Source organism: Lycium ferocissimum, chromosome 4, assembly GCF_029784015.1.
Source record: "Lycium ferocissimum isolate CSIRO_LF1 chromosome 4, AGI_CSIRO_Lferr_CH_V1, whole genome shotgun sequence".
NCBI lineage: Eukaryota > Viridiplantae > Streptophyta > Magnoliopsida > Solanales > Solanaceae > Lycium > Lycium ferocissimum.
In genome coordinates this window covers 36,384,721-36,406,248 of record NC_081345.1, presented here as the reverse complement: position 1 = coordinate 36,406,248, position 21,528 = coordinate 36,384,721, and the positions used below count along the sequence as shown (strand labels likewise).

At 38.3% G+C, this 21,528-nt stretch overlaps 2 protein-coding genes across 9 annotated transcripts; one reads left to right on the top strand and one right to left on the bottom strand.

The window, feature by feature from the left end:
• The first annotated feature begins 1,037 nt into the window (after positions 1-1,037).
• On the top strand, positions 1,038-9,606 carry LOC132052639 (serrate RNA effector molecule-like). 3 transcript variants are annotated; one of them, XM_059444270.1, is made up of 12 exons: positions 1,038-1,740; positions 2,781-2,893; positions 3,369-3,426; positions 5,052-5,126; positions 5,286-5,360; positions 5,465-5,512; positions 5,673-5,741; positions 5,832-6,635; positions 6,715-6,763; positions 7,775-8,052; positions 8,148-8,324; positions 9,174-9,606. In XM_059444270.1, exons 1-12 carry the CDS (start codon positions 1,088-1,090, stop codon positions 9,232-9,234), a joined length of 2,460 nt encoding a protein of 819 aa, XP_059300253.1. In that variant the 5' UTR covers positions 1,038-1,087; the 3' UTR covers positions 9,235-9,606. The 3 variants fall into 3 exon arrangements, with proteins under 3 accessions (XP_059300253.1, XP_059300252.1, XP_059300254.1); XM_059444269.1 differs by having other exon boundaries at positions 3,369-3,438; XM_059444271.1 differs by lacking the exons at positions 7,775-8,052; positions 8,148-8,324; positions 9,174-9,606 and adding an exon at positions 6,869-7,703 and having other exon boundaries at positions 3,369-3,438.
• A 3,334-nt stretch (positions 9,607-12,940) lies between these two features.
• Positions 12,941-21,268, bottom strand: LOC132052637 (protein FAR1-RELATED SEQUENCE 3). 6 transcript variants are annotated; one of them, XM_059444265.1, is made up of 7 exons: positions 21,121-21,268; positions 17,200-19,507; positions 17,023-17,112; positions 16,642-16,791; positions 14,616-14,648; positions 14,228-14,344; positions 12,941-13,220 (listed from the first exon to the last, which is right to left on the bottom strand). In XM_059444265.1, exons 2-7 carry the CDS (start codon positions 19,408-19,410, stop codon positions 13,176-13,178), a joined length of 2,646 nt encoding a protein of 881 aa, XP_059300248.1. In that variant the 5' UTR covers positions 19,411-19,507; positions 21,121-21,268; the 3' UTR covers positions 12,941-13,175. The 6 variants fall into 6 exon arrangements, with proteins under 6 accessions (XP_059300248.1, XP_059300247.1, XP_059300246.1 ...); XM_059444264.1 differs by having other exon boundaries at positions 17,200-19,522; positions 20,985-21,267; XM_059444263.1 differs by having other exon boundaries at positions 20,985-21,267.
• Positions 21,269-21,528: the final 260 nt, after the last annotated feature.

The window sequence follows — 21,528 nt, the reverse complement described above, 5'->3', positions numbered from 1 at the left end:
TTGTGTCCCTAATTTTAATGGTCGAGATGGTGAAATTGGATGATGTTATGAGATCAGGGCTAGCTTTTCCTACAAATGCAATTTATGCGTATTTAACAATTTTAACAAAAATATTGTAATGTGCTCAAACATATTGGTTTGTCTAGAGATAGCTTATAACTTTGACATAAATATTTTATTGACTAGTAAATCCATGCCTGAAAGTTAATACTTATATAATTGGTCAAATATTACTTAACTGAGATGTCTGAATTTGTCACCGTGCTCAATTGAGAAAACCATTAAAAGTTCTTTATGCTTTGGGGTAAGTTAAAGATGGTCCCTCAAAAAGACTCCTAATCATTTTGGTCATCTAAATTGGTCAAAAGTGAGCCTTTTCTTTTGTCTCCTTAAGATATTGAACAGACTTAGGCCGTTAGATTGTGGAAAATATTAAAAAAAGGAAGAAGAAAACTTTACTAAAAACATCAGATTAACATAGCAGAAATCGCACCTCTAAATATTTTGACAACAAAGAAAAAGAAAATAAAAAAAAAGCACCCCTAAATATGAGTTCATGTCAAGTCCTTCCTTTTCTCTCAGTTATTTTTAATTCTAAAATATTTGACAGAGACTTACCAGAACATAAAAATTTACTCCTAATTATGAGTTCATGTCAAATCCAACTTACCAGAACATAAAAATTTACTCCTAGATATGAGTTCATGTCAAATCCTTCAGTTTTGCTCATTTCCTCTCATAGTTCATGTCAAATTTAAATACTAAAATTGCTCAAAACCATCCTTAAGGTACCATTTTGAATCGACCCCAACTATAAGGAATAAAATCTGTTATTTTTTCTGCCTCGATCGTATAAAACACTGGTGTGAAGTAAAAATGAGGGTGAAAATGAAAAGTTATTCTTTCATGTGTTAAAATAATGTATTTAAAAATATTAGAACCTTTCTCTCTCCAAAAACCCCACCTTAAATCTCAAATCAACTATCCCAGCACTGCTATTCCAATTTCTCGCGGCTCTTTCCATATATACAACAAGCGACACAGTTACACATACTCAGCTAGGGTTCTAGAACGTTCGGTACCGTCAATGGCCCAAGTAATGGACGTCCGTCGTGAACGAAGCAAGGAAAATGTGAACAACTCGCCGGATTCTTCTCCACCACCGCCGCGTAGACGCGTAATGGATGTTCCAGTGGAACGCCGCCGTGAAGGAAGCAAGGAAAACGTCAACAAGTCGCCGGAGTCTTCTCCTACGCCGCTTTCACCATCGCTGCCGCATAGACGTGTAATGGACGTTCCGGTTGAACGCCGCCGTGAGCGAAGCAAGGAAAACGTGAACAACTCGCCGGAGTCGTGGCATAGACGCGGACGGAGAGATGAGAGAGAATTTGATAACCGAGGTGATTATTACTATGATCGTAGCCGTTCTCCTCCTCCGCCGCGAGAGCGTGACTACAAACGCCGTCGTCCTAGCTTTAGCCCTTCTCCACCTCCATATCGTAACCGTCGTAATGGACGTTCTCCTTCTCCTCCTCCGTATCGTGACCGTCGTGGTGGAGGACATTCTCCTTCACCTCCTCCTCCATTTCATGACCGCCGTGGTGGTGGACATTCTCTTTCGCCTCTTCCTCTTCGTCGCCGTTCGCCACCATTTCCACCTTACAAGCGCTCTCGGAGGGATGATTACCAAGGCAGCCGTGGACGCGGACGTGGACGTGGTTATCGACCTGCTGATCGGAGGTAAAATACATAAATGCCCTCTATTTTTATTTTTATTTTTTTTATAACCCGAGTGTCTAGCCCGTTGCACACACTAGCAACAGGGACAAATGGAAAGAAATCACTCACCTAGTGTTTTCGCACCAGGTATTAGGTAACTTTGTCCACCAAAGCTAAGACAGATGAGAAGAAATCATGTAGTGTTTTTGTCTCCACTAGGATATGAACCTGAGACCTTACCCACTTCATTGACTACTAGGCCACACCCTTGGATGCAAATGCCCTCTATTTTCCTCTTTTCTTTCCATGTAGGCGCATGTGAAGCCAATTATGATTTTCTTTTTGCTCTTGACTTAAATGTCTTCTCTGTGTACTTAAACTAGCTACCTAATTTGAAAAATTTCATGGTGAAATCTGAGGAAATATTTGCCGGAAGTTACGCCCCCAAGTTTCCCCTTGTGGCTAATGGGAGCAAAAAATGAAAAAAAAGGAATGGGAGGGGTCCTCTTCATTTTGACATAGGTAGAGTGATAATTGCTCGCTGTGCATGAGCTATGAGGGCATTACTTAGTTCAATGTGCTGGGCTTGAGCTGTGGATCATTCAAGGCATATTATAACAGTATACATTCCAGGGGCTTACCCCTTTTTTTTGTCAGAACAACAATTACTATGTCTCAGTCACAAATTGTTGGGGTCAGACTATATGAATCCTCACTAAATATGTTTCTCCATTGAAACTCATTTTATGCCATAATCATTCCAAATAAATATAAAAGTAGAAAACTAAGCTCTATACACACACACACAAAAAATAAAAAATAAAATAAAAAATAAAAGATAATATTAGAAGTTTCTTTTGCTGGATCCACTCATGATACTATCACATGATCATTTACGGTATTTGTCCTGCCACATAGTCCGTTATGAAGTTTTCAGTTTTCCTGCTTCGCATGTTTACCTTTTAAAATTCTCATCAACGTCCCAGTATATTCTTTTGACCATGCTTGTGCGACATCCTTTTTTTTGTATGGTATCTTATTGCGTACTTTGGACATTGCAGGTATGGTTATGACTATCAAGTTGGTTATGAGCGCGAGACAGGAGGCAGGCTTGGTTATCACGACGAGAGACCTCATGGTCGATTCGTCGACCGTTCCTCAGGTGGCTATCTAGGTGATCTGTCTTATTAGTACCTTGCCTTCCTAGAGGGCAATTTTTGGTCACATGTTCTCTTATTTGGTTGTTCCGCTATTAGGTTTCATGGTTCAATCATCTATTTCACAATTTTTCGCATCTCCCTTCTGTTTGCTTTGCTTGCTGTTGATTTTATTTGTATCTGAAATTATGAAACAGAAGTCAAACAAGTTGTGTGTTTCCGTTTTCTTGCGTGGTTACTCTAAATTTACTTCTAATGCTTCTCTGGTTAGTTTAGAGATCACTTGTAATCCTCTTTATGTCTCAAAGAATGATAGAAAGGTAAATGTTCATATTTTAACCTTTTATCTAGTTATGTAGGTATATTTTGGCTTAGTTGACTTCAATTGTATGATATGTGTGCTAGTTAGTGGCTTCCAGTCTAGTGTTTCATTATTAAAAAAATTGATTTTACAATGTTTTTGGCCTTCATTTCTATGTCTTTTTCTTCCAGATAGGGATACTGGCCGTGATGGATTTGCTAATTCTCTTGGTGCAGGGAGCAATGAAAGGTCTACAATTTTGTATCATAAAGAATTTCCTTTCCATTGTTTGCATTTGTGTTTTCTTAGCTTCACAACTTCTAGTTATTGAAAGGGTTTTTCCTAGACTCCCATCTATGTTTAACCAAGTTCTACAGTTGGATTTCCATTTGCATGTCGTGAGTTGCGTGAAGAATTCATCCTATGCTCAACTGAATGATATTGCTTGTTTTATTTTATTTTTGTGGTGTGGCACAGTGGCAGTAAGCTTGTTCTGGCTAGTATTGTTGGTTTTATCTGGGGATCAAGAATTTGTGAGAGAAGAAAATGTGTCTTGTGAGAAAGGTTAAGCAAGGTAAAATAAATGGAATGAAGACGATCTCTTCCATATGTTTGTTCAGGTGGAAAGGAAATTTAGTAAGAACAATCTGGTCAGTAACAATTTCAACTTTACTTTCTTTTTGCAAAAAACAAAACCCGCAAGGGTGGCTCAGTTGGTTGAGCATGGGGCTTTCATAATGGAGGTCTCAGGTTCGAAACCCCCTGCCTATGACAGCAAGGGATTTGCCTTCTGGGTCAAGCTCGTAGCACGGGGCTTGCCTTGTACGGGTTATCTCTACTGTGTGGTTTACGAGCTATTGCACAAGAGCTGGGTTTACCCTGTGTGCGCCCGAAGGGTAGCGGCTGCGGGTTCCCATGTAAACAAAAAAAAAAAAAAAGCGGATATATGTGAGATTGAATGTTGACCTTGTAAATCTCAACAGATCCATAAGATGAATTTTGTAATGGTGCAAGTTTGACCATGTCTTTATGTAGACCTTCAAATGTACAAGCTCCTTAGGTGTGATAATATGATGATTTCGGGGGTTAGGTGCAACAGTTGAGGGATTTGTGTCTTAGGTCACAAGTTTGAACCTTGTACCAAACGAACTAAGTCCAGTATTTAAGTGGAGAAGGGTAGAAGAGCAGACCATCATCCCTGAATTTCGAAGGCTGCGGTTGGCCTAAAGGGTTTGTCCAAACAGATTTTTTGGTCATAAAAAAGGATATGATAAATATAGAATCACATGGAGGAAGTTGTCTTGAAGATTGCTCTGGCAGGCAATTTAGGTTAGGTAACTGATTGGGGTTACTTTGTTCGATGATGAAGAAGCTCTAAGTGAAAACCAAGAAACTAAACCAGCAAAAACCGTCTGAGATAATTTTGGTTGGTTTCGGTTTGTCGATTTGGAAAACCAAACACCAATGAACCGCATCAAACTTTTCAAAACCGACGCGACCTGACCTAATGCCGACACCTAGAGCATAGCAGGATCTTTATGCACCAGGTGTTTTTTCCAGGATACCTGTGAGATTTAACAAATGTTTAATTTGCCTTTAAAGACAAGTAATTTAGTATTGGAATAAAATGGACTTGAATAGAGTAGAATGGATGATATAAGAGGATTCGTATAGCCAACCCCGACTGTATTGAGATTGTAATGTATTTGATTGATGGGTTGTTCAACCAAATAATACCTTTTTTGCATGTGTGGAAAATTATGGTTTTATGTGATTTGCGTTCTATTTAACTGTTTATATGAAGTTTGTCAAGGATTGGTTTTGTAATATGTTTGATGAATGAAAATGTTATGTACTTTTGGACTGTTTTGCAGAGAAGGATTGAAGTCTTATAAGCAGTTCATTCACGAGCTTGAAGATGATATTTTGCCTGCTGAAGCTGAGCGCAGGTCAGAATGGAAACAGCTCGTTGTACATGTTTCAGTTTAGCTTACTTGGTTGGCCTCTGGTCTAAATAGAAGGCTCCTTCTATTACATATCTCCTCTCTTATATTTTATATATGCGAATGTCATAGTCAAATTATTGAGTACTTTTTATCACTATGCAGGTACCAAGAATACAAGTCTGGGTATATAGAAGCCCAAAAAAGAGCTTATTTTGATGTTCATAAAGATGAAGAATGGTACTGTCTAATTCTAGCTCCTTTTCTTGGGAGGTGGGGCCTGGGGGTGGGGGAATAAGTCTGATGTGTTACAGTTTTCTAATAAGAGTTATTTGATTGTGCAGGTTGAAAGACAAATACCATCCTACAAACTTAATTTCTGTTATTGGAAGGTACATTCTTGTTTGCACTCTGTAGAGTTTGTAGGGAGACCTTTGAGATGCCACTGTTTTATTAGTTGGGCAAACTGAATGCATACTTGTTCTTTTAACAAGTTTATGTTGTTGGTTATATTAAATATTAAATCCATCCTCTCTCCGTTATGTTCTGCAGGAGGAATGAACTTGCACGGAAGTTGGCAAAAGATTTCGTCCTTGATTTGCAAAGTGGAATATTAGATTTGTAAGCTCTGCTGCGCTCCTTAATGACCAAATGTGCAGGATGAGAACACCATACTGCAGTTACTAATTAATTCTTCTGTGTGCAAAATAGAGGTCCTAGGGTTACGCCTGCTTCTGCTAACAAGCCAGGACAATCAAGTGAGCCAAATTATGATGATGAAGCAGATGACGGTGGCAAAAGGAGGCAGCATGGAAGGGGACCCACTAAAGATACTGATTTACTTTCAGCTGCTCCAAAGGCTCACCATGTGAGTTCTGAGCCTAGAAGAGTCCAGATTGATATTGAACAAGCACAGGAACTTGTGGGCAAGCTTGACTCTGAAAAGGGAATAGAGGATAACATACTGTCTCAGTCTGATAATGATAGGGGAAGCAGAGACAAGTCTCATGGGGATACCTCTGGCCCTGTAATTATCATAAGGGGCTTAACTTCAGTAAAAGGTCTTGAGGGGACTGAGCTGCTCGATACACTTCTAACCTATTTGTGGCGCATTCATGGGGTGGATTACTATGGCATGACTGAAACAAATGAAGCTAAGGGTTTGCGGCATGTGAGAGTGGAGGGAAAGGTTTCCAATGTAATAACTAATGGGGCAGAGTGGGAAAAGAAACTTGACGCACATTGGCAAGGGAGGCTGAAGGGGCAGGATCCTTTGGAGCTAATGACTGCAAAGGAAAAAATTGATGCAGCTGCTATAAAAGGTTTAGATCCCTATGTCCGTAAGATTAGGGATGAGAAGTATGGTTGGAAATATGGTTGTGGAGCTAAGGGCTGTACAAAGCTCTTCCATGCTACAGAATTTGTCCATAAGCATTTGAAGTTAAAACACCTTGATCTGGTGATGGAGCTTACTTCTAAAGTGCGTGAAGATCTATACTTTCAGAATTATATGAAGTAAGTATACTATGAGTAACATTTCTTTTCCGCCTTCATTTATTTTAGCTGCAAGACTAATGCCTTTAACTTATATCAGTGATGAAAATGCGCCTGGTTGGACCCCTATAATGCAGCCATCTCTACTGGTAAAAAATCTAACTGAAGTCATTACTTGTGCTTTTCCCTTGACAAATATGGTCGGATCGCTTTAGTTTTTCTCTCAGGGCTCTTCTTTTTCTAATAATGTCTAGATACTTCCGTTGTTTCCAGCTACAAAACATCTTTACTTTAGTCGTTAAGGGAAGGATTTCTTCCGCAAACTGAGAGGTGTCAGTAAGAGTAACTGAGTTTCTTCAAGGGATACAGAACTGCTAGATCACAACCCTCTATATGGACTTGATTTTCAAGTTCTCAAAATGTTATGATAACTCTATATCATCTACCAGATAAGAGATATAGAATAGGTGGACAGGAACCTAATTTTTGATCCTCGGTCTCTGAGGTTTAAAACATTTTTAGCTGCTTAACTGTATCTTCCTGAGGTGAAAAACTGGAGCTGTTATCATTTAATTACAACCAAACGGATTGCACTTGTGGTTTTGCCGGAAGGTGCACGTAACTATGTGGAGGTACTGTTATGAATCAGTAGAAGTTTGAACAATGTAGTAGACGACGTTGGCTGAATGAAACTAATAACCTCCTACTGGTTTGAACTTCGAAGAATGTGCAACTATCCGCTTGGATTGAAATATCGCCAGCAACCGCTCCAGTTGTAAAACTGTAAATATGGGATGCATGTTTTAGCCTTAGCCATTGCTTCTTACACGACTGGCAGATTGTGATGGCTCATTATAATGGCTTTAACCTGATCAATTATGGGTTTCTGACATCTTTCCAATTTTTTGTGCTTCATTTTTCCCTGCTCACTCGTTCTTGGTGGTCTGCACTTGATTGTTAGGCTAGTCCTATTCGGAACTTTAGTGCTTATACCTTCTTTTTTTATGCTTATTTTTGTTTTTTCTGGACAAATTTTTCTGAAGGGTCACTTGGTCTTTATATAATCTTTGGAACATGTTAATCTTGTGTAATTGTTTGCTGATGTAGTCTTTTTATCAGTTTTTACTCTGTCGATTAACTGCATCTAAGGTGTTATGCAGAAAGAGAAGGCACTAAGGCACCGACTTGGTCCAGATGGTAGAGTGAAGGATGACAGAGGGAACCGTAGAGATCGTGATGGTCGAGCTAATGGTGGTGAAAGGTTTGATAGGTCAGAGAACCCTCAATCAGGGGATTTTCAATCCAAGAATGTTGGTGCCAGTCGGGACAATCCGGATGAACATATGTTTGACACCTTTGGTGGACAAGAGCTTCCAGTTGCTCCTTTTTCCTCAGGCACAGCTCCTCCACCTATGCTGATGCCTGTTCCTGGTGCCGGGTAACTTGAGTTGATTATTTTTAGGTCCCAGCTATGATTTGTATTATCATTGTTATTGAATTTTTCGTCATCTTTTGTCTTCATTGCAATCACAGTCCACTTGGGCCTTTTATACCTGCACCTCCTGAAGTTGCAATGCGAATGATGCAAAAACAAGGTGGCCGGCCCTCTATTTTTGAAGGTGGTAGGTTGTCGGGGGCTGCAACAAATGGGCCAGCCCCAATAATTGCGTTACCTCCTGCATTTCGACAAGATCCTCGTCGTTTAAGAAGGTATACTGTGCCTATTCATAGTATTTCAGATTGTTTAACATGAACCTTCGTTGCCATCAGCCCATCATCCATCATTCTGGTTGCGAACTAAATTGTCAATATATTAGGTGATCAGTTTGCTATTAAAGTTGAGGGAATTATTTTTCTTGGGGAAAAAGGCAATATATAATCCAAATTTTGCTAATACTTTTGGATGAGTTGTCCTACAAGTCATAAAAAACTAAAAAAGTAAATATTAGATTAAGAGTTTTTGGATGACTTTGAGGAAGATCATCGGAGAGGCCTTTCACAGGCTTATTTGAAGAGCTAGTGCTTAATCTGTTATACATCTAGAGGTTAAGTTAGAATGTACTAGGATGCACTAATCGTTCTTAATTTAGCCATGTCTGTCGGACTCCACCTTTGATTGTATAATTTTTCAATTGAAATTTTCTGTGTTCTTGGGACTACTGGAAATTTTGGCGAGCATCTCCCAAGATCTGTCTTCATGTGTTATATGTGTTGGATTTAGCTCAGCAGCTATCTGTACAAGAGCCTTTCAAAAAGCTTACAGCTGATGTTCACCCAACTTCAAAATCAAAATATTCTCTTATCCTTTTTATTTTTAGATAAGTGTGGTTCAAAGTGCGTTTTAATGAAGCTCACGGCTAATTTACCCAATGTTTCTTCATTTCATCCTAGATATTCTCCCCCAGATTTAGCTTTCGCTGATTTGTGTAAGTCTCAGCATACATGCGTAGTATCTAAATACATGTGACGTTCCTGATGTAGATTTATAACAACCAAACAAGTGCTGTTTAAGATTTGTGCATTCGCCTGTACTGAACTACAGTTTTAACAACTTTGCAGTTACCAAGATCTTGATGCACCTGAAGAAGAAGTTACTGTGATAGACTACAGAAGTTTGTAGCACTAGGCACGTATCTGTTGAGTTGTAGATGGAAGAGCGTTTAAAATTTTGTTGAGGTTATGAAGATCGATCTAACCACATTGACTTGCAGAAGATCGTTTTATAGGCAGGAGAAATCTTGGGTTTGGCTGCTGTTCAGATGAGCTGTAGTGGCACAATCATGCCAGCTCTCTGGATATTTCCAGGTTCTGTGTTTGGTTTTCGAGTTTTGTAGAATTAGCATTTTCTCCCTTCTCCCCCTCGATGTGGCAAATTTTAGGATATATGTTCATAGTCTTTTAAAATGGGAGAAATGCCAATGATCACGATGTACTGCTTTTTCGTGTTGCATATTAAAGCAATTTTAAGGAAATTATAGCTACTGTTGAGACATCTGATTAACATGGAACAGATCATTGATTGTCGTGCTGTTAGAAAATGGTGATAATTGCGAAGAAGAGAGTTCAAAACTAAAAGTCCGTAAAAGTTGGTACTCTTGTTGCCTTCACCTGTCTAATGAACCACTTACTAAAATTCTACTACATAACATAAAAAAGAAATAGAGAGGTCTCAATATTTTTGTTCACCCCGTAAAATTGCCTCTACTAGTTTGAGTGTCATGGAGTGGTGTTAAATTTTCACAATAACATTTGATTTTATAACTTGTTGCATAAGATCTTACACTTTTTGTTTGGAGTTATATTGTGGCTCAAGAAAGTATGGACGTTGAGAGGAATTGGAAAGTTGATTCTTTATTGGTATCGAGTTCCAAAGTGAGAGAAAGGGAAACAGATGGAGAGCTGGATATTTTTGTCAAATACGTTGGTCAATTTTGGATTTATGAGAATCGAACTTTTTCTTTTAAGTACAACTTTTTCATAATTCTATTGCTTTTCACATTTATTTCTTCTATTAAATTTGCATGAAATCAGACCTCGACATTTTACACTTCAATTTGAAAAATCAACGGAGAACAAGTATAGCTAGTTCCTGTGTAATAATAGTAAGCTATCAACCCGAAGATCAACTTTTACTAATATAATAGGCGAGGGTGCTTTCACAATTTTACAATACTTATTCTTAACGAACCCACTCCATAGAGATATGTGCGGAAAGACCAACCATAATTTTGTACCTTGTGGGATTAGATAAAATGCATGCAAACCGTGACTCGACTATCAAAGCTATAGGGTGTGTTCGGTATGGAGGAAAATGTTTTTGAAAAATTAAAAAAAAAATAATTGTATAATTCTTACTTCCACGTTTTACAAATATATTTTTGGTTCCATCCACGTTTTAGAAAACGTAAACTTTTTTTTTTTTTTGTGTTTTTAAAATACGATGATTCATGTCAATATTTTATAAGCCTCACCAACTCCAACTCAACCCCATACTCCCAACCTCACCCACCCCACTACATTACCCCCCCACCCACCGAAATTGAATGGGATACGCCCCCCCCCCCCCGAAAAATACGCAAGTTCCAAAAAAATTCTTTTAATTTACAACTAGCTTTTTTTTTTTTTTTTATATTTATATTCAAAATAATGTTTTATCCCCCTTAAAAAATAAAACACTTAAACCCCACCCTCACCAACTCCAACCCAACCCCGCAAAAAAAATATCGTGTTCTATATAAAATATTGACCCCACTCACACACGACTAATCATTTTAGCATGAAAAAACCTCCATTTTTTTTGTTTTTTGTACCTCCACCCCAACAACTCCCGATTAATCATTGGTCAAAGTATGAAAAAACACCACCCCTCAAAGAAAAAAAAAAAAAAAAAAAAAAAAAAATTTAGAGGTAAAACGTGGATCACCCACGTTTTAAAAATATATTTGTAAACCCACCTACGTGACCCCTCGCACAACTTTTATATATAAATTTTTTTTTTGAAGTTTTTAATTTTTTTTCTAGATTTTCTACACAACCACATGGCTCATTCCGGCCTCACCAACTCCAACTCAACCCCATACTCCAACCTCCTATCACCCCCCCCCTCCTGCGTCCAAAAAAAAATTCTTTTGATATTTTTTTTTTTTTTGTATTTTGGAACCCATACCCCCGCCCTCACCAACACCCCCCCCACTCCCACTCACCCACATTTTTTTATTGAAGTTTTTTATTGCACAACATTTTTTTTTGCGTTTTTAATTTTTCTACATCACCTTTGAAACCACACAACACCCCCCTCCCCAACACCCCCTACCCCAAAAGATCTTTTCACCACACGCCTCCCCCCAAAAAAAAAATACCCCATCACCCCTTCCAAAAGTTTTAATTTTTAACCACGCAAACATTCAATTTTTATAATTGTCAACTTTTTTTGGGGGGGGGGGGGGGGGTGGGGTGGGGGGGTGCAAAAAACCAAAAAAAAAATGTCAACTTTTTTTTTTCAAAAATATTATTTTTTTTTTGGGGGGGGGGGGGGTGTGAGGGGGTAGGGGTGCGGGCGTGGGGAAGGGGTAGGGTGCGGGGTGGAAAAAAAAAGTCAACACTTTTTTTTTTCAAAAAAAATAATTTTTTTGCTTAGAGGGGGGGGGGGGGGGGGCGGGGCGTGGCCTAGGGTGCGGGGTTTGGGTAAAAAAAAAAAAAAAGTCAAAACTTTTTTTTCAAAAATATTAATTTTTTTTTTTCGGGAGGGGAGGGGTAGGGCTGCGGGGCTGGGGAAGGGGTAGGGTGCGCGGTGGGGTGGGGTGCAAAAAAAAAAGTTGCGGGGGGAGGGGGGTAGGGTGCGGGGTTTGGTGGGGGGTGCAAAAAACCAAAAATAATGTCAGAACTTTTTTTCCAAAAAAAATTATTTTTTGGCGGGGAGGGGTGGTGGGTGGGGGTGGGGTGGGTGGGGGGTTGGGAGTGGTTGGGGTTTGGGTGGTTGGGATTGGGTTGGGTCGTGGTAGGGTGGTTTGTGGAATGAACTTGTGAATTTGTTTTTTCTACTTTTATTAGGGACGTCATTTTCCTCAATTTTGAGGAAAATGTTTTCCAAAAGAAAATGTTTTTCAAAATTTTTTGACCAAACGAACATGAAAAAATTGGAAAATATTTTCTGAAAAATGTTCTCCTCCATACCGAACACACCCATAATATAAAAAGACCAATCACAATTCCATCGTACAGCGTTTACAAGTTTTATCGCTATATCAGTTTGCAGTTGGCTTTTGCTCAACTAGTTCAATTTAAGAGGTTAATTTGATCAACTTTGACATAAACCGGAAAATATTATCTTAATTCAGATTAAACTAAAAGATTGACAAACGACAAGATTATATTTTTAAGTCCTATTTGTCTTAATTGAAAAAGATACTAGGTCAATGCAATATGCAAGTTGCATTTATTTTCATCCTCTCAAAATGCCGCCATCCCCAAAAGTTCCACTCTTCACTTCCTTGGCTCTTGCAGAATATGAAAAGTTTGTCAAGAAAATAGCCTGGCTTGTTCAAGCACGGGTAATAGCAAAGGTATGAAATTATCTATCTTAGGGGACTTATAGAAAACTAATCAGACTGTTAGACATACCTGCATAAGCATAAGAAGTGTATTAAGAAAAACATCTACCCTTATTCCCAACTGACTAAGCCTTGGTGACCAAAGTTAATTGTGCTACATGGACGGGTGGGAGGTAAACATGTATCCAATGAAACAGTTGAGGTGCGGCAAATTGGCTTGAACACCATTGCTTAGAAAGAAAGAACCAAAAAAGAAGAAAACACATGGAACCAAAAAAGAAAAAAACACATGGCCTTGCATTCTTGAAATTAATAATTTACATGTACAAATAATGCAGAAAACGCAAAGCATGTAAAACTGCTATCCTACCTAAAGCTACACAATGAGAACTCGGACAATTCCAAATTCAACCATACTAATTACATGTTTAAAGAAGAATGTCAGCACCACTCCAATCCGCAAGGTTATCTATTCACACAATTGGCTATAAATAGTAAAAGAACATAACTTCTATTTCCTTTGCTTTTTTGCCGGAATCTCCAGTTGTGACTCAACCTGCCATCCAAGTTGAGGTGAACGGTTAACGTCTAACAAACAAGAAGGGCCTGATCAATGTATCGGTCAAATTGATCAAACACAAATATCGATGTTGACAGACTTTAGAACTGAACTCTTATGTGGAAGCTACAAAAATATAACACTTCATCACAGTATCTGGAAACATCCTGGGAAAGGCCCCAAAATAAGCACCACTGCATAAGCTTATTTCTCGTTCTATGATAGTCCGTGGCTAAACTATGTACTTGGACATGTATACACACACATGCATGTACTGCATGCTCCTGTTACAAGTATTAGGTAAAAATAGACATCTATTAAATTCTTAAATGCATCGGAGAGAGTTCTAGATGTTCGTGAAACAAGCTTTTATTCGTGATGAGATTAGCAAATTTAACTTTATTTGCCTCCTTTTGTTGGGACTAGAACATGTATACCATTTTAAGATGTTTGATACAAGAAATCTGCTTTGGCTATAATTAACTCATTATAGATCAGCCATCTACATGACCACTTCCTTTTTTCCTTTTTCTTGTACTGTTATATTCTCATATTAAGGAGCCAAAATTGCCAGAAGAAGATCAAGATTTTTTTAAATACAAGTTCGATGAGATATGTGATTCAAAATGAAAATACACAGACAATATTATTCCCCCCCAAAATGATGTAAACCTGAAAAGTGCACTTCCAACTTTCAATAGACGAGATATCCTATTCTCATGTCATAAGAATTATATTGAGTATTGTTCAAGTAGTTAACAGCGAAGAGTTACTGCTTCGCACGTAGTCTGGAAGAGATTTCCACACAGATAAATTGATCGGATTACATCGAAGACAAACTTCAGCAGGAAAACCATTTCCATTCAGGTTTAACACTAGTCTATTTGAGTGGAACAGGGGAAAACTCCATAATGACAAAGCAGTGAAGTCAATTTTAACTTCAAAGGTTTTCAAGTTGGATGGATAAAACAGATGATATGTACTAAAAAGGCCGAGGGACTTACTGTATTTGACAGTTGCTCGCGGATATATGCCATTGACCTCAACATGGCACCTAAAGTATCTCTAGAAACCTGAAATTTCACCTCTGACTCTCCTGAAGTTGTTTCTGTATCTTGAAGCTGAAAGAAAGGGATTCTGAATCAATAAGACATTACTGCAGAAGCTGATGTGTCTACTTGATTTTACAAGATAGCCTGCATTTAAACATAGTGTTCATATCTGTGGAGTATTTGTCTCCTATACTTCTCTCCACAGTCCACGGAAATAGATCTTTGTTACACTTCTGGTCACCAAAATGTTGTAACTAACAACAACAACAACAACATACCCAGTGAAATCCCACAATGTGGGGTCTGGGGAGGGTAGAGTGTACGCAGACCTTACCCGTACCTTGGGAGGTAGAGAGGCTGTTTCCGAAAGACCCTGCTCAAGAGAAAGCACCAAAATGTTGTAACTAATTGACATTAAACTTCATCTGTTGCATCACCTTATTTGTTTCCATGTATATAACACCATAAGGTCATGTATTCAGCTTTTTTTTTAGTTAATGACAAAAAGACGATTTTACTGAATAAACGGGGAGAACCCCACATACAAAATTTACAACATGTAGAAAGCCTCAAAAGAAAAACATGGTTCTCTACAAAATGCACTCAATACTCGGTACTAACAGGAATATCCAAAGTGTTACAATGATGTATAGAAAACAAAAAGGTTCCTCTAATAGATTCAAAAGAGTTCTATTCCATCAAATGCCCTCTCCCCCCACTTATCCACATGACTGACAAGGCTGCTATCTCCCATGCCCTCCTTCGATTTTTTCTCCTGAATTTCCATCCTGGCAAACTCCTTTAATGTTTCTCCGAGTAGCAAAGCCAGTAATTTCGCTAATGGTGGTCAAGATTTAGTATATACGCATAAAAAGTAATACCTGACGCCTACATACACAGTGACAAAACATGTTCCACTGTACACCAAAGCCTATGTGCAACAAGACAATGAAGTAATAGGCAGTTGACATCCTCCCTAATCTCTTATACATGAAAGTCTGAACGAGTGTAGACTTTCTCCTCTTCCTCAAGCTTTCTACTGTGAGAATGGCTCTCCATGCTGCTGTCCATACAAAGAAAAAAAAGGCCTAGTACATACTTTACTTCTCCAACTTTCATAGAAATCCCTTCTACACATTTTTCTTTGCATTACACACCTTAATTGGGAAGATCTGTATCTGAAACCCCTCAGATCCGCTTAAGACCACTTCCCCTTGGGAAGTGGATGCTACACATCATTTGGGATGCAATACATGTCATTTTTTTGATAAGGACAATACAACAACAACATACCCAGTGAAATCCCACAAAGTGGGGCAATACATGTCATAAAGTCAAAAAAGAAAAAGAAGACAGTAACTAAGAAAACAAAATTTCTCCTTTCTCTTCAGAAATCGAACCCCAAGAACTGAAACGACAGACAAAAACCTCCAATTAAAGGTGAAAGCTCATGTGTTTGAAGATGAAAGCTCACAATGGTCTCTTCTACCACCACCCCTTAAGCTTAACCAAGTTAGCCGACAAAGACATTCAGTTCAAGCTTAAATACACGACTTCTGTCAGAATCTAATCCAGTTAAACAGTTTGAACAAATCAGTAAGTATGAGAGAAGTTGACGAAAACATGCAGTGTCTGATGTTATGGGCAGTAAGGACTAGGAGACCAATCAGAAAGACAGGTGTTTAAGGAGGAATCTTTTTGGCTTTCTCTTCCTTGCCTATTTGTCAATCTATATTCTATTTCCAGCCTTAATATTGCTTAAACTATATTCACATGGACCATTCTGGGATGTACCACAGGATTCACGTCTAAGGTTATTTGTCTAGGTTTTGAACTTATGTGTGGATATGAGTATTATACAAAAGTATAGTGCTACTTTGAGGAAGGCTCATTTACCCTTCATACCAAGTTGAATTTTTTATTTTTCCTGATAAGTTTCCTTTCCTACCTGGTTTACTTTGGAAAAGAAAAGCAACTTTCTGATGATGCATTTGCCTATGAGATCCGCTGCCATTGTATGTCACGAAAGATTAGATTTCTTTCGTGATCCAAACAGATCTACCATGTCCTTATACCAACTGCCTTTTCCTCTCCCAAAAAAAGAAAGAGAGAAAATAACAAGGGAAAACGGGAGGATAAGAAACATATCAGCGCTTACAATAGGAATATGATAAACTGGAGGTGAAAGAACATGACAGAGAGATTGAAGAGGACAAAAAAGGGTATGTGGAAAGGGGATTGATATAGACTGAAGAGGAATGGATAACATCACCTTCTCATCAGAAAATAAATAAATATAGCCTGCGTACACACCTAATAGTTAAATTCTAATAGAAATGATATTATTACTAATTTTCCACACATACCTTCAGATTGATGACAGCAACCCTATTAGCTGGGGCAGAGAGCTGCTCGCCGATATAAGCCATAGACTTCAACATGGGCTCTAGTGTGACCCGGGATAGCTGAAACTTAACTTCTGATTCTCGTGAAGGAGTCCTACTGTAATCTTGCAGCTAAAACCAAAGAAACTCAGTAAACAATAATTGAATAATCAAACCCATGACATATCAGCATTAGAGAACATGATAACTGAAACTAAACAATGGCACATCGCTATCCAAAAAACATTTCAGTGAAATTATTATCAAAACAACAACTAATCAATTCACCAACATGATAGTCTTTAAGAAAAGAGTTAAAAAACTGAACTAAAATCAAATTATACATAAAGCTCTGAAACACACCTTCAGGTTGATGACAGCAACTCTATTCGCAGGTGCCGAAGTTTTATTCTCCATCACCCAAGTCATTGACTTGAGGCAAGGAAGAATCACCTAAGAACCCCAAAAAGATCAATAGTGTACACCTTGACTTAAAAAAAACTGCTACTGAAATAAATAAGATAAAATGAATCTCAGTACCATGTTATCTGGATGACCATCATCACGTTGAAGAGACACAGGGGCCATGCACTGAGCATTTAAATCAGCAACAGCCCGAGCAGGACTACCATTGTCATTAAGATTAAAGCGCTTTGTCATTTCATCTTGTCGTGGCCACAATAATGGCGTCATTTCTGAAGCAGAGGTAGACGTCCTCCGATCATCATAGCCAACACTAGTTACCTGTGAGCTAGGAGTTGAAACTTTAGCAAAATTTCTTTTTGCAAGAGCCACCTTCTTTCCTCCTTCTTTAAGAGCACCTAATGCAGCATTATATGTCTCTTGAGCCACAGCTCCTTCTTCAGCGTATCTTATGGCTTCCCTGCAGAGACTGTTGTATCTCTGTGCCATTGATTCAGTACCATGTAGTAGTACATGTTCATCAGATTCAGCAACACATTTTGCATTTATTGTCCACCGCTTCAAGATGTAGTGAGATGGCAATGTAAGAACATTAGTTACTGTAAAAACTGTAAGAATATGTCTACAGAGGATACCACTACATTCAAACATCTGGCAGCTACAATTTGCTTTCAGTTCAGATATATTCAATGAGACATTATATGCTTTCTGGTCATCCTCAAACTTTGCAACTCTGAATGTGCTGAGAATCCCATCTCCATCGATTCTGTTTGCAGTATAGACAAATGTCTCCACTAACTCTTCTTGAAATTTTGAGAATATCTTCTTCGTGTATAAAGTTGCTGCCTGTTTCTCCATTGGAGATGGTGTCCTTAGTGCTGGAGTGGTGCATATTGTATCAAAATCAGCTTCTGTTTCCTTCTCAAATGAATTCTCCAAGGCTCTTTCATACTGCCTGAAGAACAATGGCAATGTAATTTGTTGATTCACATAGCCATCGAAAAATGAGCATTCATATTCCTGGTTAGGCGAGACGGCTGCAAAGAAAGTATCGCGAAAATAAACTGGTACCCACTGGTGACGTGTATTATATATGGATTGAAGCCAATCATTCTTCTTCAGGTCATACTTATCAAGGATTATCTCCCAATATGATTCAAATTCTTCGACCGTCTCCGTCAAATTGATACAATTATAGAGTTCAACCTGGAAATTTGGGTACATGTGACATACATGAGCCATTCTGTCCTGGCCACCCCTTAATACATGCCACTTGTTGATACAATGCCGTGTTTCAGGAAAAACTTGAGCAACTGCAGATTGTATAGCAGTGTCCTGATCAGTAATTATTGAGACAGGGGCACGGTCATTCATAGCGGCAAGGAAGGTCTTAAATAGCCAGACAAATGTAGCCTCAGACTCATCTAGAAGAAGTGCACAGCCAAACAAAGTTGTCTGACCATGATGATTTACTCCTGTGAGCGGAGCAAATGGCACTCTGCACTGATTAACTCTGTACATTGTGTCCAGTATAACGGCATCACCAAAATGACTGTATGCATTTCTCGACCTTGCATCAGCCCAAAATACATTAGCCATGCGATTATCTTCGTCCAACTGTATGGCATAGTAAAATCCAGGATTCTCAGCCTGCATTTTCTTGAAGTAATCAAGAAGATTCTGAGCATCTCTCCCTAATGTTCTTCGTTGACTGCAGTGTCTAGGAGAAAAACTCTGAAGTATAGTATTCTTAACAGTTTGATCCGACTCTGCAGTACGAGTTCTCTTAGCTCCATGGTTCATCTCTACAGGGATGCGGTTACCATCTACTGAGACATACATTACACCACTAGGAACAATTCCAACACCCTGATTATTCTCAGGTACATTCTTTTTTGTCACCGCAAAATGCCTGTGCGATCTCTGATAATGCACCTTATTAGGATACACGAGGGAGTGACTATGCTCCTTCACATATTTGGTCACAACCCACTTGTTTTGACCTTTTAACTCCACTCTAAGCATTGCATCACAGGATTCACCCGACACTCTTCTCAAACCAACCTTGTCACATAAGAAATCAGTCTTCAGTCGATTAAACTGACATACACGGGTGGTAAAACCCAAACGCCTAGCATACTCATCATAGAAATTCTTTGCTTGATCTTCAGAAAGAAATACCATACCCATTTGCGGCTCAACAACGTCATTTGATCTTCCATTTACATTTGCTTCTCCACTCTCACTGGGTTCATCATCGCCGTCGTCAGTTATGCCACCTTGCTGGTGCATATTCCCTTCTTCAACGTTGATCACTTCAACATCCATCCCCCGAACATGTAAACCACTTTAGGAAAATGAATCACATCACTAGAGGTACTCCAGCAAATATCCTTGATGATGCCATACATAACCACGTCACGACCTGCAAAAGTTGTCACTTTTCCAATATTCACCATAACAATCATCCTTAGCTAGTACTAATCTTTTCATCCTACATTCCGTTATTTACCATGTCCTCATGTATTTCATCAATCGAGGTTGAGCAAAGTAAAGAAAGCATGAGTATTGCAAGTCAACAACACAATAACAAAGTAGCCAATACGACGAAGAAGAACAGTAATACTCCATCCGTCCCAATTTATGTGACACTCTTTCTTTTTCAGTCAGTCTCAAAAAGAATGACACCTTTCTATATCTAGTAACAAATTAACTTTAAACTCCCTATTTTGCCCTTACTGAAATGATTTATAGCCACACAAAAATCTATGGCTTGTTTTAGTCCAAAAGTCTTTCTTTCATTCTTAAACTCCGTGCTCAGTCAAACAACTTCAGATAAATTGGAACGGAGGGAGTAACATAATTCATGCACAATGTTTTTCCGTTGTCTTCAATCACCGACTATTCCTTTAAAGGAAAAGGCTCAAATATGCCATCGAACTATTGGAAATGGCTCATTTATGGTATTGTAAAACCATATGGCATGGTATTGTAGGCCACGTGTCATATATGGTATTGTAAAACCATCTTTAATAAAATATGGCATGGATGAGTCATTTTGGTAACAGACGATGGCATAAATGAGTCAAACTATTGATGAGTGGCATAAATGATCCATTTCCTATAGTTCGATAGCATAAATGAGTCATTTCCTATATTTCGATGGCATAAATGAGCCAAACTATTGACGAGTGGCATAAATGAGTCATTTCCGATAGTTCGATGGCATATTTGAGCCTTTTCCGTTCCTTTAATATACCCATTATATTCCTTAAGAGCTCATTCAAAGTACTTCCTCTGTCCCTTTATATATGACACTTTTACCACGGGAGTCAAAATCAATTTTGTCCGTGACTACACACATTTTATAGATATATTGTAACACAAAAGGTCGTATTAGCACTTTCATGTAGCTTCTAAATATGTAAATTTTTATCTCCAAAACTGAGATGACAAAGTCAGAGCTTACACTGAAAATTAGACTTCGCATTCAATACTTTCCATAATTCACTTAATCAACTTAAAATCATACTCGGTTAACAAAATTACAAAAAAATAAAATAAAAATAAAAATACAAATTTACACTAAATATACCTTAAACCCCCCATAAACATGGTCCGATACTTATACACAGACAAACACACATTCATGCAGATAAAAAGTCCATATGTATAGTCACGAGAGAGAGACATGCATACACATACAATACTTTCCAGAATTCACTTAATCAACTTAAAATCATACTCGGTTAACAAAATTAGGAAAAAAAAAAAAGTATAAAATTTACAGTAGTAAATACATACTCAGTAAATTTACAGCATATGTATAGTCACGTTATATATAGGCACGTAAATACATGCACATATATATATGTCTCTATGTATAACAGAGAGAGATAAACCTGTGATCGGGGAGACAGAATTAAGGCCAAACGGATCTCAAACAATTCGCCAGAAAAATACTTCCGTTATCTTAAACGGAAGTTTAAGGTTCTGTTAGAATTAAAACGACAGCGTTTTGGGAAGATTTTTGGGTACCGGAGAAGTTGCAGAGGGGCCGGAGTTAGGAAGAAAACGGGGAGAGTTAGAGTTAGTGGGGTGTCGTGTGGATTACCAATGACCCTAAAGGGACAACAATTTTTAGCCGTTTGATTGAAATTAAACGGTGGATATTAGTCTAAAAGATACCTACTTGTAGTTTACGTTTAACTCATGTTGAGATGAAGAAGTTGTGGGCCCCTAGGAGGATGCTGGTTTGATACAAAATACACTTGCTCACACACTCATATTTTGGATCAATCAAACAAGTTATTTGAGGAAATGAAAATATTCTAATTAGTCACAATTTGAATTTGATGTTAGGAATTTCTTACATCTCAATATGAAAATCTTGTAAAATGAGTCGTATAAGTAAAGAAACTTGAAGTTAAGGCATATATTCAACAA